General features: G+C 43.5%; 1 protein-coding gene across 4 annotated transcripts; it reads left to right on the top strand.

Annotated features, from left to right (window-relative positions):
* The first annotated feature begins 561 nt into the window (after positions 1 to 561).
* LOC120031222 (prolactin regulatory element-binding protein-like) lies at positions 562 to 9801 on the top strand. 4 transcript variants are annotated; one of them, XM_038976872.1, is made up of 10 exons: positions 562 to 609; positions 1799 to 1975; positions 2188 to 2377; positions 2740 to 2993; positions 3097 to 3177; positions 3319 to 3446; positions 5044 to 5217; positions 8738 to 8810; positions 8896 to 9055; positions 9165 to 9801. In XM_038976872.1, the coding sequence occupies exons 2-10, from the start codon at positions 1841 to 1843 to the stop codon at positions 9257 to 9259; spliced, it is 1290 nt and encodes a 429-aa protein (XP_038832800.1). In that variant the 5' UTR covers positions 562 to 609; positions 1799 to 1840; the 3' UTR covers positions 9260 to 9801. The 4 variants fall into 4 exon arrangements, with proteins under 4 accessions (XP_038832800.1, XP_038832801.1, XP_038832798.1 ...); XM_038976873.1 differs by lacking the exon at positions 562 to 609 and adding an exon at positions 616 to 791 and having other exon boundaries at positions 2743 to 2993; XM_038976870.1 differs by lacking the exon at positions 562 to 609 and adding an exon at positions 616 to 791.
* Positions 9802 to 18636: the final 8835 nt, after the last annotated feature.

Here is an 18636-nt window from a genome sequence, read left to right as displayed (position 1 = left end):
TTTGGTTCTTGTTTTGCAATGCTATTAAAATGTTTATTGTATTTAGAAAAAACAACAATACAGTTCAATCAATACAGTGTCACAGAACAATGAGACAGATGTTTCACCGGATATATAAATCTGAAGCATCCGGTTAGTATTTCCACTCACCACCAAATATGGTTATTAGAGGAAGCCCAGTGGCTGGCAGTGGGAGAAGATGGAGTGAGATGGATTTTGGCCAACATTCTGCAAATCTTCTCATCGATTAAACATTTAATCTTAATACAGTTTTCTGTTCCCCAAACTAGAATCTGTTACGAACAGAGTGGACCAAGTTTTGTAGACCTTACCCTTTGCCAAAGTTAAAAAAATAAATGTATAAAAATGCGCTGTTTAGTAGAGCAATGGCGAATTGAGTTATTGCGCTCGCGCACTTCACAGAGTAGGCGTTCCCTAACGGTAATATGCAAATAATGCTAGAACGCACCAATAGGATCTCGCTAGGTCGTGCTTGGCTCTGCCCACTGTGATTACTTTTATTTTATTGGAAACGACAGGGTGTGGTCTATCTAGCGATAGTTCTAAAAAAATATTTGACAGTGTACGTACAGGGGCGTCTTTAATGAGGTGATTGCTCAGGTTGCACGCTGCTGACGTGTTTGTAGGGAAGTAGCAAGCTGGCTACCTAGCTAGCAACTTGAGCGTTATTTTCATTAGATGTGTGCAGCCAGTGACAGCTCATAATGGGAATAATAGCCAACGAAATGAAATAGTTGGCATCAGAAGAGAAATTGGAGCAGATTACACAGGTGGAGTTTGCAAGACCTCAAATATATTGGGTATCAACTACACCATTCATGCTCAAGTAGCTAATGGTAGGCTGGCATGCTAAAAGCTTAGATGGCGAGTTAGCTAGCTAGATAAACGGTCTTGTTCAGATGTATTGTGCAGTGACAATTGCTACGATTTCAAGTTATGTAGCTAGCTAGCTAACAATACTTTCGCGATGGGATGTTTAGCGAGCTAACATTAAAATAAAAAAACCTGTTCTAGTTAGTTAGTAAACGATGTAGCAAGCGCGCTAGGCTTGCCAGGCAGAAGATACCATACCTACCGTTACTCTTGTTTACACCTGAGATCATAACGCAATCATGGTTACATTAACACACATTGGAGTCAGCGCGAGATATGGGTCGGGAAACGTACCTCATTGCAGGAATGGGATATGCCACTGTTCACCGAGAAGATTGAAATACTGCCAGTTTCCAGAAAACTTCACTTTTCATCTTCAGCTAACATGAAGCCGAAAATGGCAGTTTCCCAGGAAAACTAGCGGTATTTCAATCTTTTCAATGGTGCAGTATGGATAGAGGTACAATCTGGAGTACAGTGGCGTATCCCATTCCTGCATTGAGGTGTTTTCCGACCCATATCTCACCCCGGCTCCATAGTGTCTTAATGTAACCATTATTGTGTTCCACCCTCAGTGCAGCTCAGTGTAATGGTAGGGTCAGTATCCTCTAAAACAGGAAAAATATGTGTACTGTCTTAATACACAATTGTCCACCACCATTTTCGGACAACTTGGGACGTTGCAAACTGCGTTCAGCCAAGGGTGTGCAACAGCCTAGGCTGTCTGAAATTTGTATTTAACTTCTGGCTTCCCATGGACTGTTTTGTGCAACCAAATACAATTGAAAGCAACGCTAGTGTATGTAAGTACACCAGCATTTGCTAAAAGCAAGGATTTAGCTACTATTGTGTAAATATTGTTTTTTGACTTGTATTTTGAGTTCTCATGCATCTGTTTCTACAGACAAGGAATTTGCCGTGAGGTGGATTGATTCCTTCAAGGGCCATGGGCAAATGGAGGATGCCAGACCTGTATAGGGCCCCCTTCCCCCTCTACACAATCAAAGTCGACCCCAAAACAGGATGGGTGATCACTGCAGGAGGGGGAGGCGCTTCCAAGACGGGCATAAAGAATGCAGTGGTAAGCTACTGAATGTTTAGGTGATCATGTAATGGTTCTGCTCTATGGGCACAATTTCTAGTCTTTTCACACCTTTTTACCTTGCATGTATTCTGTAAGTGTGAAAATGCAGAAACATTGTAGACGTGTGATTCAGCATTTATTTTGATCTAATTAAATCTGAGTAATGTTGTACAGTATTTGCTAAGTTAAGTTGGGACTGTCTTTTTCAGCACTTCCTGGGTTTGGAGTTGGTAGGAGACCAGCACTGTGCCACCCTGGTGCACTCTCATGACACAGACACGCGTGCCACCATGAACCTGGCAATAGGCGGGGATGTGATCGCCGCAGGGCAGGACGGCAAATGCAGCCTCATGCGCTTCAGACAACGCCAGACCAGGGGCAAGGCCTCAGCCAAAGACGGTAAGGAAGGGACACCCCCAAAAACCTGCCATTCACTTTTATAAACCTCTTTATATACAAAGTTCAAATTATCTTTACAGATACATTTACTCTAACGTCATTCCTATCTTACATTTCATCTATTACATCTGTGTTTCTCAATCCTGGTCCTGGTGACCCAAAAGGCTGCATATTATTATTTTTGCCCTAGCACTAACACACTTAATTCATCTAATCAACTCATCATCAAGCCTTTGATTATTTAAATCACGTCTGTTTGTGGTAGGGAGAGAACTCAAATGTGCAACCCCTTTGGGTCCCAAAGAGAATGATTGGGCAACACTGCCTTACTTGAACACATCACTATGCCCCTTATTTTCCAGCAGGGGGTGGCAGTGAGCAGGGCGCAGCTAGGAGACGAGCTGGGAAAGGGGGTAAGGGTAGTGAGGGAGCTGCTGCTGCTAGGGGCAATGTGTCCGAGATGAAGGATAACACCACCCAGATCTCTGTTGACACGTTTGGGGAGGTGCAGTCGGACTTCAACCCCCAGGACCCCCTCCAGAAGTGTGTGAGGTTCAGTCCCGATCTCAGCCTCCTACTGACTGGCGGAACAGACGGACACATCAGAGTGTGGGAGGTGAGTTTAAGTTATGCCAAAATGGCCGCCATGTTGAGACTTCTCCCCAATTGTTACTGTGCAGGTTTTGAGCTTGACTGTAATGCCTCTGCTCTCTCACCAGTACCCCTCCTTAAAAGAGAAGTTGGACTTCAAAGCCCATGAGGGGGAAATTGAAGACTTGGACATCAGTCCGAATAACAAGGTACTGACCAGCTAATAAGTATATGACCTCGATGTCTGTCTGTGTTGGAATCACAGTAATAAAGAGGTTATAAACATCATGTGCAAGCTAAACTGGTAAGTGTTTTCTGACCTGTGTGTGTTATTTTGTGTTTCTGTGTAGCACCTTGTGACGGTGGGCCGGGACTTTGCCTGCAGTATATGGTGTGGCAACCAGCTGGCCATGAGCCTCTGTTGGCATGAGAAGATGCCTCAGATAGCAGCAAAGTCATACCGCTATATGTCTTGCAGGCAAGCACATACCTCTTTCTCCTACGAATATTCACATACCCTGTAACATCACTGACCTATGGCTCTGGTCCCACTAGCATACCACATAAACTCAGCAAAAAAAGAAACGTCCTCTCACTGTCAACTGCGTTTATTTTCAGCAAACATAACAATGTGTAAATATTTGTATGACCATAACAAGATTCAACAACTGAAACATAAACTGAACAAGTTCCACAGACATGTGACTAACAGAAATGGAATAATGTGTCCCTGAACAAAGGGGGGGTCAAAATCAAAAGTAACAGTCAATATCTGGTGTGGTCACCAGCTGCATTAAGTACTGCAGTGCATCTCCTCCTCATGGACTGCACCATGGCAGAACACTGACATTCCTGTCTTGCAGGAAATCACACACAGAACGAGCAGTATGGCTGGTGGCTTTGTCATGCTGGACGGTCATGTCAGGATGAGCCTGCAGGAAGTGTACCACATGAGGGAGGAGGATGTGTTCCCTGCAACGAACAGCGTTGAGATTGCCTGCAATGACAACAAGCTCAGTTTGATGATGCTGTGACACACCGCCCCAGACAATGACGGACCCTCCCTCCACCCTCCAAATCGATCCCACCCCAGAGTACAGGCCTCGGTGTGCCACTAGTTCCTTCGACGATAAACGCGAATCCGACCATCACCCCTGGTGAGACAAACCGTGACTCGTCAGTGAAGAGCACTTTTTGCTAGTCCTGTCTGGTCCAGCGACGTTGTTGCCGGCGATGTTTGGTGAGGACCTGCCTGACAACAGGCCTACAAGCCCTCAGTCCAGCCTCTCTCAGCCTATTGCTGGGGCGGCAGGGTAGCCTAGTGGTTAGAGCGTTGGACTAGTAACCGCAAGGTTGCAAGTTCAAATCCCCGAGCTGACAAGGTACAAAATCTGTCGTTCTGCCCCTGTTAACCCACTGGCAGTTAACCCACTGAATTTGTTCTTAACTGACTTGCCTAGTTAAATAAAGGTAAAATAAATAAAATTGCGGACAGTTTGAGCACTGATGGAGGGATTGTGCGTTCCTGGTGTAACTCGGGCAGTTGTTGCCATCCTGTATCTGTATCTGTATCAGGTGTGATGTTTGGATATTCCGATCCTGTGCAGCTGTTGTTAAACGTGGTCTGCCACTGCGAGGACGATCAGCTGTCCGTCCTGTCTCCCTGTAGTGCTGTCTTAGGCCTCTCACAGTAGAGATATTGCAATTTATTGCCCTGGCCACATCTGAGGTCCTTGCAGCATGCCTAAGGCACATTCATGCAGATGAGCAGGGACCCTGGGCATCTTTCTTTTGGTGTTTTTCAGAGTCAGTAGAAAGGCTTCTTTAGTGTCCTAAGTTTTGATAACTGTGACCTACCGTCTGTAAGCTGTTAGTGTCTTAACGACCGTTCCACAGGTGCATGTTCATTAATTATTTATGGTTCATTGAACAAGCATGGGAAACCGTGTTTAAACCCTTTACAATGAAGATCTGTGAAGTTATTTGGATTTTTACGAATTATCTTTGAAAGACAGGGTCCTGAAAAAGGGACGTTTCTTTTTTTGCTGAGTTTGTTTTTTCGCTCTCCCGTTTAGGTTTGGAAAGGTCGAGGACCAGAAAGACACCCTGAGGCTCTACACCGTCCAGATCCCCCACAAACGAGACAGAAAACCTCCACAATGCTACCTCTCTAAATGGGACGGCCAGAACTTCCTACCCATGCTGACGAACCCCTGCGGCACTGAGGTCATCTCCACCCTGGCTGTCAGGTGAGGAAGGATGGAGAGGATACCTAGGATTCAATTAATCTTTTCTTGATTACCTGCATCCTATTTCCTTGCCCCCTTCTGAAGCGTATTGGAGAATGTTCATCCCCTCAGACCTTCTTTTCCAATGCATTTTGAGAAGGCGAGGAGGAAAATCAGAAAGGATGCGAGGAATTGAGCAAAGATGAATTGAGAAAGAGCCTTATTTGTTCATCTCTAAGGTCGCTTAACTGCTCATTGAAGGTATTTCTCTGACGTTACTGTATCATAAATGTAGGGCTGGGCGATATGGCCAAAATATCATATCACAATATTTTTCACATTTTTGTTATTTTATGTTTTTGAATATTAATATTTCTAAATTTGTTTTATGAGTTGTGCATGATCCTCGGGTGGCTACACATACATTCTAAGTTATTTTCAAAGGGGCTTTCTCTACAATCAAACATAAACCAAAAGTTGATCTATTTTTACATCATTTCCACAATGCCAGACAGTGAGATACGCGGCCGTGGCTTGCTATATGAAAGCAGGCAGACCGGCATCAAGGCTTCCAGTTACTGTTCGATTGAACGTTAGAATGGGCAAAACGAGTGACCTACAGTTGAAGTCGGAAGTTTACATACACTCAGTTTGGAGTCATTAAAATTATTTTTTTCAACTACTCCACAAATTTCTTGTTAACAAACTATAGTTTTGGCAAGTCGGTTAGGACATATACTTTGCATGACACAAGTCATTTTTCCAACAATTGTTTACATACAGATTAATTCACTTAAAATTCACTGTATCACAATTCCAGTGGGTCAGAAGTTAACATACACTAAGTTGGCTGTGCTTTTAAACAGCTTTGACAATTCCAGAAAATTATGTCATGGCTTTAGAAGCTTCTGATAGCCTAATTGACATCATTTGAGTCAATTGGAGGTGTACCTGTGGATGTATTTCAAGGCCTACCTTCATACTCAGTGCCTCTTTGATTGACATCATAGGAAAATCAAAAGAAATCAGCCAAGACCTCAGAAAAAAAATTGTAGACCTCCACAAGTCTGGTTCATCCTTGGGAGCGATTTACAAATGCCTGAAGGTACCACGTTCATCTGTACAAACAACAGTATGCAAGTATAAACACCATGGGACCACGCAGCCGTCATACTGCTCAGGGAGGAGACGCGTTCTGTCTCCTAGAGATTAACGTACTTTGGTGCGAAAAGTGCAAATCAAACCCCAGAACAACAGCAAAGGATCTTGTGAAGATGCTGGAGGAAACAGGTACAAAAGTATCTATATCCACAGTAAAACGAGTCCTATATCGACATAACCCGAAAGGCCGCTCAGTAAGGAAGAAGACACTGCTCCAAAACCGCCATTAAAAAAGCCAGACTATGGATTGCAACTGCACATGGGGACAAAAATCGTACTTTTTGGAGAAATTACCTCTGGTCTGATGAAAGAAAAATAGAACTGTTTTGCCATAATGACCATCATCATGTTCGGAGGAAAAGGGGGGAGGCTTGCAAGCCGAAGAACACCATCCCAACCGTGAAGCATGGGGGTGGCAGCATCATGTTGTGGGGGTACTTTGCTGCAGCAGGGGCTGGTGCACTTCACAAAATAGATGGCATCATGAGGAAGGACAATGATGTGGATGTATTGAAGCAACATTTCAAGACATCAGTCAGGAGGTTAAAGCTTGGTCGCAAATGGGTCTTCCAAATGGACAATGACCTCAAGCATACTTTCAAAGTTGTGGCAAAATGGCTTAAGGACAACAAAGTCAAGGTATTGGAGTGGCCATTACAAAGCCCTGACCTCAACCTTATAGAAAATATGTGGGCAGAACTGAAAAAGCGTGTGCGAGCAAGGAGTCCTACAAACCTGACTCAGTTACACCAGCTCTGTCAGGAGGAATGGGCCACAATTCAGCCAACTTATTGTGGGAAGCTTGTGGAAGGCTACCTGAAATGTTTGACCCAAGTTAAACCATTTAAATACAATGCTACCAAACATTAATTGAGTGTATGTAAAATTCTGGCCCACTGGGAATGTGATGAAAGAAAAAAGCTGCAATAAATAATTCTCTGTACTATTATTCTGACATTTCACATTCTTAAAATAAAGTGGTGATCCTAACTGACCTAAAACAGGGAATTGTTACTAGGATTTAATGTCAGGAATTGTGAAAAAACTGTGTTTAAATGTATTTGGCTAAGGTGTATGTAAACTTCCGACTTCAACTGTAAGTGACTTTTAGCTTTGGTATGATCGTCGGTGCCAGGTACACCGGATCCAGTATCTCAAACGTCTACCCTCCTGGGCTTTTCACGCACGATATTGTCTAGGGTTTACCGAGAATGGATGTTTGTTTGTTGCGCCAGTCAGCAACAGTCCTGTGAAACAGCTCGTTGATGAGAAAGGTCGAAGGAAAATGGCAAGAATCTTGCACTCTAACAAAAAACGGCGTAGTACAACAGTGGTGTGCAATGGCATCTCGGGAACGCACAACTCGTCAAGCCTTCTCATGGATGGGCTATTGCACCAGACGACAACACCGGGTTCCACTCTTATCAGCTAAGAACAAGAAGAAGCGGCTCCAGTGGCCACACGATCACCAACATGGGACAATTGAGGAGTGGAAAAACAGCCTGTTCTGATGAATGTTGTTGCGTCATGCTGATGGTAGAGTCAGGATTTGATGAAAGCGTAATCCATGGACTCATCCTGCCTGGTATCAACGGCACAGGCTCTTGGTGGTGGTGTACTGGTGTGGGGAGTTTTTTTGTCAAACATTAGGTCCCTTGATAACAACATGCTGATTTAGGCCTACACCATCACTGGTGTCAGGCTGTATTAGCTAGCTACATTTGCTCTAACTCAGTACATTTATTAGCTATCCAGCTAACTAGTGATTAGCATTAGTGGCTAACACCATTTTTATCCACAACTTTCTAAGAAAAGAAACCTAGCTGTTTGCAGACAGTAAGATACACTGTTAGTTTGTGTATTTATAGAACGCTTATATTAAGAAGCAATGTGGATAGCAGGGTTGCTGTCATCAACATATTGTTGCATCTGCTGCATTGACCATGCAGACTGAAGAGTGAACGGGGCGGCAGGTAGCCTAGTGGTTAGAGCGTTGGACTAGTAACCAAAAGGTTGCAAGATCGAATCCCCAAGCTGACGAGGTAAAACTCTGTCGTTCTGCCCCTGAACAAGGCAGTTAACCCACTGTTCCTAGACTGTCATTGAAAATAAGAATTTGTTCTTAACTGACTTGCCTAGTTAAATAAAGGTACAAAAAAAACTATCGGGAAATGATCTCGTGGTCTAACAACAACTGCGCTCCTTCAGTGACGGGGCAGAGCTTGGGGAGAGAGACGACTCAAGTAGCGGAGTAAACTATAAAAACGAAGTGGCGTGTATATATATTAAAATACCACCTATCCCTGAATAAATGTGTTCGTATTAGATATTTGTTCTTCCCTGTTAACCAGCTCTTTTTTGTTCTCGCTGTGTTCCACAGTGACTCTGGAACCTTTCTCGGCCTTGGGACAGTGACGGGATCAGTAGCAATCTATATCGCCTTTTCACTACAGGTAGACACATACACACACAAATAATTAGCTGCCTTAGCGTATCCCTGTGTAACTCCCTAATTATCTTGTCTCATTGTCTCTGTAGAAGTTGTACTATGTGCAGGAGTCCCACGGCATTGTGGTGACCGATCTGGCCTTCCTGCCTGACACTCCCAAAGGCCAGAGCCTCAAAGGGAACAACGAGGCAGCCATGTTGAGTGTGGCTGTGGACTGCCGCTGTCAGATGCACACTGTACGCAACCGAAGTATGTGGTTTGAATTGGTAGCATTGATTGAGCATCGTGAGTAGTATTGTCTTTTCCCTCACCCTCCTTCGTTCTCTCTCTCTCTCTCTCTGCATCTCCACCATCCCAGGATCCTTCCCTATCTGGCTGGTGCTGTTCTTCTGTGGCCTCATGGTGGTGGGAGCTGTCCTGCTCCTGCAGCACCTCTTCCCAGGATTCATTTAGACATTGAGAGGGAGAAGGAAATAATCAGACTGCCCTACAACCACTACTAGCCCTACAATCTTCAACAACAACCTCTGAGGAACCCCCCATGACACCACTCAATCCTGGAACACGCATCGATCTCCTACAGCCATCGTACCACACTTAACCAAACCGTGGAACATTTTAACCACACTTGCCCAACCCTGGACTACATCTACTAGAGCCATTTACTCACTCTTAACCCAATAAGATCCCCTGCATCAGTTACTATACCCTTAACCAATATTTGTATCCCCCCCTCCTTCCCTGTCACCCCTTGCCCTGATTCAGGACTACCCCCCCCCCCCCCCCCCATCATCTGTGCTCCTTCCACCCACAATTCTGTGAGACACAAGAATTTAATTTTATCAATCTTCTTTTTGCTTTTATACCATGGTGGGGAGTTAAGGGCTCAGCTTCAGATCTACATCATCATGAATGTGCAAGGGGTCAGGCCTTTTTTATTGTAGGTATTTAAGAAATCGTGTACAATTATAAATATACTTAAATCATTGCTCTTCTGTCAGTCTCCATCTGTCCTGTGCATACATAAACACACACTTGTAATTTTAGCAAGTTGGTTGGATAACATTTCTGCGTATGGATTTTCTGTACCAGTTTCCAGTGAGGCCTGTTTTTCCCGCTTTGTCCACTAGTTAGCAGCATAGACCAAATGTCTATCTAATGTTGTTCATCCCCGACTGGGAAGCAGGCCAGGCAACAGGGCATCATGACCTTCAGAAAAACGAAATCAATTGCGTTGGTGGACTCCCCTGTAGCTCCATTTCCAATGTTGAAAGACCTGGCAATTTGAGTTCTGCTCTGAAGGCACCTGTATAGTATCTCTAATCGTCTCCTTTCAGGCCTATTCCGGCATTAAACCAGATTGACAGATGGAAGGGTGGTCTTTTTCTGCACAACCATTCAGTCTGGGCCCAGGGCTTGCTCTGATTCGTCAGAGCTGGACCGACTGATTCGTGTTAATGCTCTAGTCACTCACGTGACATTTTAAACACTACTTAGCTAAGATAAAAGAAGGTGATAACGATCCCTAAATAAAAGATGAGGCAGGCTATGATCCAGTGTATGTGATGGTTTTCTGTGTCTTGCAGAGTCTACATACTGTATATCAGCATTGTATGGTCTTTTGTAGCATGGAATTCAAGATTCTGCACGATCTAGACCAAAGCACCATGGAGAAGTGCTTGGTTTGTTTCAAATGGCTGACTAACACTATCGAGAAGCTGTGTAGTTCATCTGTGTTTGTTTCAAGCAATTAAACACTTTATTGGAATCTCTTTTGTTGAGACTTAATGGCCTTCAACTAAAGAGCTTTAATGACTTTCTCTTCCGCTTTCTTCACACTCTTTAAAATAATGCCACCAGCCCGTCTGGGTACCTGACTATGTAACAGCTTGGTTCTGGCCCCTAGTCTCACCACCATTCCTCTACATGCCTGGCCTAAGCACTTGCGTTGTTGCAGAGATGGAAAGGTTGCTGTGATACACTGGGACGTTCATTAAGCACCAAATTGGAAGACGACGGACTAAAACAGGGAGGGTCTACATGGACTTATCCAATAAGAAATTCAAATTTTAGTTTCCCATTGCAAAACTTTAAAAAAATGATTACCCTTCTTGAACACGACCCAGGGGCATAATAGTAGGGCACAAGGTTGAAAACATTGGATATACAAATTAGAGATATAGAATTGACATTATCTACCGTGAACTTTGCAATCTGGGACATTTTAAATGTTTGGTCCCACCAGTTCACATCATAACCTTTATAGGTGCTTTGCCAGCAACAAAGACACTTCTTCAGGGAGCAGGAAACCTTGAGAGGCTTGCTTTGCTGGCATGTTGGCCGCAATATTGTTTGGCTTTGGCATACACAACACACTGGATGGGGTTTTAGCCTTAAACCAGCCAGCAGTTGGACTACAATTTGTTTGATCAGAATTGACTTGCCAATTTTCCTCCCTCAACAAGGCCTCTGATGGGTAGAACTTCAAGGAGTGTGGGCTCTCTACCTCTTCAATTTCTGTTACAGCAGCAGTGTGTCATTTGTACACTCCTAAAAACAAACAGGCAGAATATACCCTTTAAAGGTCGAATGCAGCCGGTTTTATTTCAATATCAAATCATTTCTGGGTAACAATTAATTAATTAAGTACCTTACAGGGATTGTTTTCAATTAAAATGATCAAAAATAAACAAAAATCGCTTCTTAGCAAAGAGCAATTTCTTAAGCAAGAATTTTGTTAGGACTGTCTGGGAGTGGTCTGAGTGGGGAGGGGGAAACTGAAATCTAGCTGTTCTTGGCAGAAAGGTTTGGAACTCTTTCTTATTGTTATATTAACCAAGCAGGGCAAAACTCCATCCCACCAAAACAGTCAGAAATTCTAGGCAGTCTTTTCAAACAGCTCTTACAGGTGGCCTAGTGGTTAGAGCGTTGGGCCAGTATCGAAAGGTTGCTAGATCATATCCCCGAGCTGACAAGGTAAAAATCTGTCATTCTGCCCCTGAACAAGGCAGTTAACCCACTGTTCCTAGGCTGTCATTGTAAATAAGCATTTGTTCATAACTGACTTGTCTAGTTAAATAAAAAAGGGTATTATAATTTTCACAATATTATTGTATATACAGTATAAAACACAGGAATATCACATTTTTGATTGCACTGGGCCTTTAAAGAGATTCTCTGGTACTTTTGTATACTTTTCAGCCAGTAGTTCTAAAAGTAGTCCCCGAAAAATGTGTACTATGTGCAGATATGTGCACCACCTCATTGCTCTCGCTCTCTCTAATGTACACTGAGTCGTTGGGCCCTTCCTGCAACCTCATTTGATAATGCTGGGCAGGCCTCCTGCTAGCTGTCACTCAAATGCGAGGGGCTGAAGCTCATTGGCTAGAACACAAATTGCTAGGGGGCTGTCCCATATGGGGGAAATGTAGGGAAAATGACACGGGACAACTTCAAGTAAACAGTTTCGTGGCTAATTGAGGTAAGACAGTCATTCTGCTAATTGATTATGAATGTTTACCAAGGTTGGTTATGTTTCCACTTGACACTGCATAAATATGTATTGGATGTTTATGTATTTAAAAAAATATCTTATTTTTTATTTCACCTTTATTTAATCCAGGTAAGCTAGTTGAGAACAAGTTCTAATTTACAACTGCGACCTGGCCAAGATAAAGCAAAGCAGTGCAACACAAACAACAACACAGAGTTACACATGGAATAAACAAGCGCACAGTCAATAACACAATATAAAAAAAGAAAGTCTGTATACAGTGTTCATTTTGGTTGGTTGAATTTACATATCAATGAGGTGTTATGCAATTGGTCATGGTTGCAGATAGGGGGAGATTGCAAATGTAAATTCTTCCCACTCTTGATATTGACATTCAAGTGGTAGGTCACGTTCTGAAATACTGTATTGTATTTTCATATATGTGTACGAGTTCACTATGCACATGTCCTGATGTGTATATGCAGTATATATGTGTATGGTACCTGTTAGATATTGGGGACATCCTATGATCTGCTTTTGTATGTTATTGCTGTCTCGTACACAATTAGCATGCTCTAATTGTAATGGTCACATTAGCTCCCTGCTAATTCACAGTTATTTCCATGCAAATCACAAATCTACAGCCATCAACATACTGTTGTCCTGCACATCTAATGCGCTTCCCTGTGTCTATTGTCAGAATAAACACAAATCAACTGGGCTCGCTGGCTGGACATCCTTTTCTTTAAAAACACAACGCAAGAGAGTCACGAAGTATGATCGCATCTGTTACACTACTGGTGCCGAGACCAGTCATCTTGTCTTCCCTGGACAGCTGTTACACATGTATGAACTACACCCAATCAAATCCAATTGTATTTGTTGCATACATATATTCAGCAGATATTATTGCGTGTGTAGCGAAATGCTTGTGTTCCTAGCGCCTGCAGCTCCAGCAGTATGAACTAGACATTGACACATCCAGCCCAAAGAGGGACGTTTAAAGATTACTTCCTTAGTCGCTAAAGTACCGGAACATGTCTTTAAGGCTTTCACTGAAAACAAATGTGTGCACTCCACTCACTCACAGTGTGTTTGGCCAACAGGTGGCACTGTTTGTCTGGCAAATTCTTGCTGTATAGTGGTGGAAGTCCCCATGTTGTTGATCTAACCTACATTCTGATTCAGTTGAAGCAGCACAACCTTCCCACACATCCAAGCCAGTTATCACAGATAGGGGGGAAAGTCTCAGACCTCTCAGACTCAGAGGTCTATGGTTTCTCCAGTAAAGTCCAAGGCCACTTCACAATGGCAGTATGTGTTTCATTGTGAAGCTCTCTAAATGCTGTCTGTCCAGCCAGCCATCCCTGGTTTATTTGTCTATATGAGAGAGCGAAGGGGCAAGTTTCAGTCATCATTGTGCTGAAAATCCTGAGCTCCATCAGTGAGACAAAATGACGCCCTAAAAGGTCAGCAGCCATGTTTGCGCAACCCACTCGCCCCTCCGAAACGTCATTCTTCTCACCAAATTGTGAAGCCGATTCAGACATTTCCCCAAATACACCCCCGCCCGCCCGCCCTCCAGCCAGCCTCCTCCACCCCACGGCTCACCCCTACATCAGCACAAGGCAGGAAACCCAACTCCCACCTCTCACCTACATCGCAGCCCAGCCCAGCAGGAAATGAATTCCCCAGACAGGCCAGTGTCTCAAACTCCATGAAGAGGAACAAACACCATCTCGTTCTCTTTTTTTCACCTCCTGTCCTCCCGACAACGCACATACCCCGTGGGTCCGTTGGCTTAAACTTGCCAGACCAGTAAAATGGTTTCAATTTGTCTGAGGAATTGACTGGTGGCATGGGGCAAAATGGCTAGACAGCGAGGGGGAAGTTTGTCTTTCTCCATAGTGGTGACTAAGCCAGTGACCATGATTATCTGTCCCATCGTGGTGATTGTTTTGGCGTACCTTTGATAATACAGTAATAATGCAGACCAGGGTCATGTGTCTCAGTGGATGGGTTTTGTTGGCTGGCCACAGAGCATTGGGGACTCCTGTTCAAATGAGACTACTAAAACACTATTGTTTTCATGAATGGATATGTGAGTTCATGGATCAAACCTTGTGGGACAACATGGACTCAGGGGTAGGACGTAGCATAGTAAATGTAAACGCGGTACACTCCAATTAGTATGATATGTTCATATGGTATATATGATTCGTATGGTATGTTTTAATTTGTGGATGTTCATTATCCATTTCATATGATGTTACGAGTTACAATTAGTTTGAAATGTTACAAATTGCAATTTGTTCAATATATTACAAATTGCAATTCGTACAATATTTTACAAATTTGCAAAATATATGATTAGTTACGAATTCCAATTTGGTGTGGCTAATGTTAGCTATGTGGCTAATGCTAACATTAGCTAGGTGGCTAACATTAGCTAGGCTAGGGGTTAGGGTTTAAGGTTAGGGTTAGGAGTTACGTTAAAGGGTTAGGGGAAGGGTTAGCTAACATGCTAAGTAGTTGCAAAGTAGCTAAAAACTAGAAAGTAGTTGTAAAGTTGCTAAAATGCTAAAGTTGTCCGTGATGAGATTTGAACGTTTGCATTGTATGCCTACCCATCCACCCTGACCAACCATCCTACTTTTGTTTTTGCCTTATGTACTTATGTAACCATACTAATTTGAGTGTCCCGCATTTACATTTACTATGTTACGTCTAGTCTATGAGACCAGGCTGTGTTGGACCACTGGTTCAGATACTGTCATGTCGAATTACAGGGAAACATTGATCTTCTTTGCATTTCTCTTCGCGTCTAGTGTAAAAAACACTTCAAACTCACCCAGTTGGATACAGTTATGGTATCAGAGAGCGGCCCTTTAAATGGATTTCAAAGGTGTGAGATAGAAATCATAAAACATGCATGTTTCCACTATAAAGGCAGGCCTCTCCTGTTGCTGCTTCAGGTGTGTTGAAGATCAAGCATTTCAAATTAGGGAGGGAAAAAAACACATTCTCCCAGATGAAAAGGTTTCCCGGGGTCTAAAACACATAAAATAAAGTCTTAAATGTAGTACAGTTAAGTAATAATGTGAAACAGACAAGCAGGGCAAACATTATACCTGCCTTTGCCTCTATCAGCACGGCAAACAACTGAGATATAAAAGAGACCCCCACACACACACACACACACACACACACACACACACACACACACACACACACACACACACACACACACACACACTCACACACTCACAAAGAGACAGGGTTGAGCGCAAATTAATATAAATGTATATTTTATCTGTGGAATTTAAAGCTAACCCCTAACCCTTCCAATTCAAACTGGTTGTGATAGGAGTGAGTGGGAGTGAAGTAATGTGTGGACCGAAACATGCTGAAGCAATAATACTCTTTAATGTGTTCCATCTCTGATAAAGCACTGTACCTGGTGCCACTCTGGCTACCCCTCCACCTCATACAATCACACTGCTAGACTACAGCATCTCCCATACACACACACAGTCACTCAATCCCCAAGCACACAGTCACTCAATCCCCAAGCACATAGTCACTCCATCCCCCATATGCTGTACTCACCTCAAATACACAGCCACACATACAGTGCACTCAAAGACACATTCACTCGCCACACTGCAAACACACACAGAAAGAGACATAAGCACACTACACTGTCCCAGTTCTATGCCACACAATTACACTCACTCTTACAAACACACAGAATTAAAGTCAAACATGAAATAGCCTACACACACATGCATGTAGACACAGCCTATTTCTTGTACCATGTATGGTACTGTACAAAGGTATGTTACACATTTTGTTCAAAGTGGTTCCTCGCTCTTTGTCGGTTCCCAATAATGGATGAAAAGACCTGAAGAGTGGTCGTATATCATTCATATAAGACGTTTTATATCTATAGAGAGGACCATACGATAATGAGGAATTCCTCCTCTCCCATCCAAGATAGGGCTGAGAGATGGAGATGAGTAGACAGGAGGTTTGAGTCAAAGGCAGCTGGCCTGGCCTCTCCACTGCTGTGCGGTATGCTGCTGTGATGTGGCTATGAAAGGTTAGGCTTCTGGGCTGCATAGGCTACCAGGAGGGGGCGACTTCTGGGTTCAAACTAGAGCTCTGCTACCTGACCCGAGCCGGACGGCCCCAACATTATACGTTGGGTTAGGGCCAGGTAGGGCCTGTATTTTCATCAATTTGTACAATAATTTACTAATTTTCTAAACATTATTGTTATGAATTCCAATTTGTTGTGGCTAATAAGCCACCAAAAAAAATGTATTTCATACATTTTAAATTCAGGCTGTAACACAACAAAATGAGAAATAAGTCAATGGGGAATGAATACATTCTGAAGGCACTGTATGGGGTTTTGTGTGTGTGTGTGTGTGTGTGTGTGTGTGTGTGTGTGTGTGTGTGTGTGTGTGTGTGTGTGTGTGTGTGTGTGTGCGGTGTGCCAATTAACATTTAAATATTTTGCCTACTATTTTATATGTATAGGACATGCTTTATATAGGACATGCTTGTGTGAGGCATTACAGGGTTATGCTTTTTTTTATATCGAAAGAGTTAAAGAGATTTGTTTTGTTTACCTGGGAGGTTTTGTTCATGAAAAGGAAAAACATATACTTCTGCATCCTTAATTTCTTGTTTGTTGTTGGGGTTTTTTCTCTTGTTTATGTGGCCTTCTATTCGGGCTCCGGCGTATTTCCACACACATCCACAGACAGGGCCACTTTTTAGCTGTGTGCGACAGATTTCCACTCCAGCCGTGGGCCGGCTGACTCCATGGCTGACGTCAGTGCAGAGGGGCCCCGGCGCAGACACTTGTGGTGTGTCTGTGTGTGTGTGTGTGTGTGGGATGGGATACAGGGTTTTCTCGCTGGAAATCCCGGCTTACTCAGTGCCTGGCTCATTGTGGCTAGGTCACCACTGGCCTGGGTTTGCTGCTAGGGTAAGAGCTTAGACGCTAGACTAGACTAAGACACATGGGCTTTAGTCTCATCAGGTGTCATTCGATCCCATGTAATCTGATTATATTTGACCTCTCCTGTGGGGAGAGTTATGACGTTTTGAAATGGCATTGACAGATACCATTAGAACACCAATGTTTAGAAAGACATGCCATGTTTTGGGTAGGACTTGGGTAGGACTTGGCGTCTACAGAGGCACACCCCGCTATCAAGTCCACAGCCTATGTCTGTCTGTGCGTATGTGGCTATATGTATATATGTGTGTGTGTGTGTGTTTGTTTAATCTGTGCCAGCAAGACTGCCTGGCGAGCATACCACCCTGAGTTGGTGAGACGGGTCAGCAGTGTTTAAACAATGGCCAGATGAGAATAAACAGAGCATGACCACAGGACGGTATGGGAGGGAGGTAGAGATGAGGTTCTAGTCCACATTTAAAAACTGACTCACTTTCTGCCTCCCAGACATGGGGGTGAATCATTCCAGATTAAGGGGCCCTACAATTAAAGTCCCTGACACACATTGCTATTTTCTTTCCAGCCCATCCCAACAGCTTCTCATCAAAAACAAACACTCTTTTTCGTTCTTCTCTAGACTCCTTGGGGTCTGCCCACCACAAAATTTAACTCAGTGCGGATCATGTTTTACTATACATTCGACCACCAACAATCTCAAGCAGTATTCTTCTGTTTCGTCTTATGTTGCCATGTTGTAGCCACATACACACACACACACACAAACACAGCACAGCACAGCACGCAGTACACACACACACACACACACACACACACACACACACACACACACACACAAACAAACAAACAAACAAACAAACAAACACACACAATATAGATACAGTATGTTGAATTTGCTGGCTTAACACAGTTGAAGTTCTGACTCTCCTGGCTCGTGCCCACCGGACAGTAGACCGTAGACACTGAGCAGAACTGGACCCTGGCAGCCAAGATGTACGGAAAGCCACAGCCATGTTATTGAGGCTGTGACGCAAAGCCCTGCATGTCAACCAAACTATATATAACCAGCAGTAGGATGTTTGTTTGTGTGTCACACATCATTGTTTTTAATCATACTGTGCTTTGTGCCATGTGCGTAGAGTCTGGCCTACAAGAAAGCCTTGGTGGCGAACCTTAACTACAGTTCTGCCCACCCATTTAGCCACAGTCTGTCTGGGCCATAGATGGGTTAGCTGACAATGTCACGAGAACAATGCACACGCTTCAATGGGGAAGAAATATGTCTGTTTATTTACGTTTTCAATTAACATCGGAGACTAAATATTGTTTACATGTTGTGAACAAAGT

The sequence above is a fragment of the Salvelinus namaycush genome, chromosome 37 (assembly GCF_016432855.1).
Source record: "Salvelinus namaycush isolate Seneca chromosome 37, SaNama_1.0, whole genome shotgun sequence".
NCBI lineage: Eukaryota > Metazoa > Chordata > Actinopteri > Salmoniformes > Salmonidae > Salvelinus > Salvelinus namaycush.
The sequence above is the reverse complement of the archived record's forward strand: the minus strand, read 5'-3'. Positions and strand labels throughout refer to the sequence as shown.

Bases quoted from the DNA above. Each gene is read 5' to 3' on its own strand.
- LOC120031222 (XM_038976872.1), top strand. From the start codon at position 1,841: ATGGGCAAATGGAGGATGCCAGACCTGTATAGGGCCCCCTTCCCCCTC. The intron at 3,178-3,318 runs GTACTGACCAGC...GTTTCTGTGTAG, and splicing joins ACATCAGTCCGAATAACAAG to CACCTTGTGACGGTGGGCCG. The intron at 3,447-5,043 runs GCAAGCACATAC...TCTCCCGTTTAG, and splicing joins TACCGCTATATGTCTTGCAG to GTTTGGAAAGGTCGAGGACC.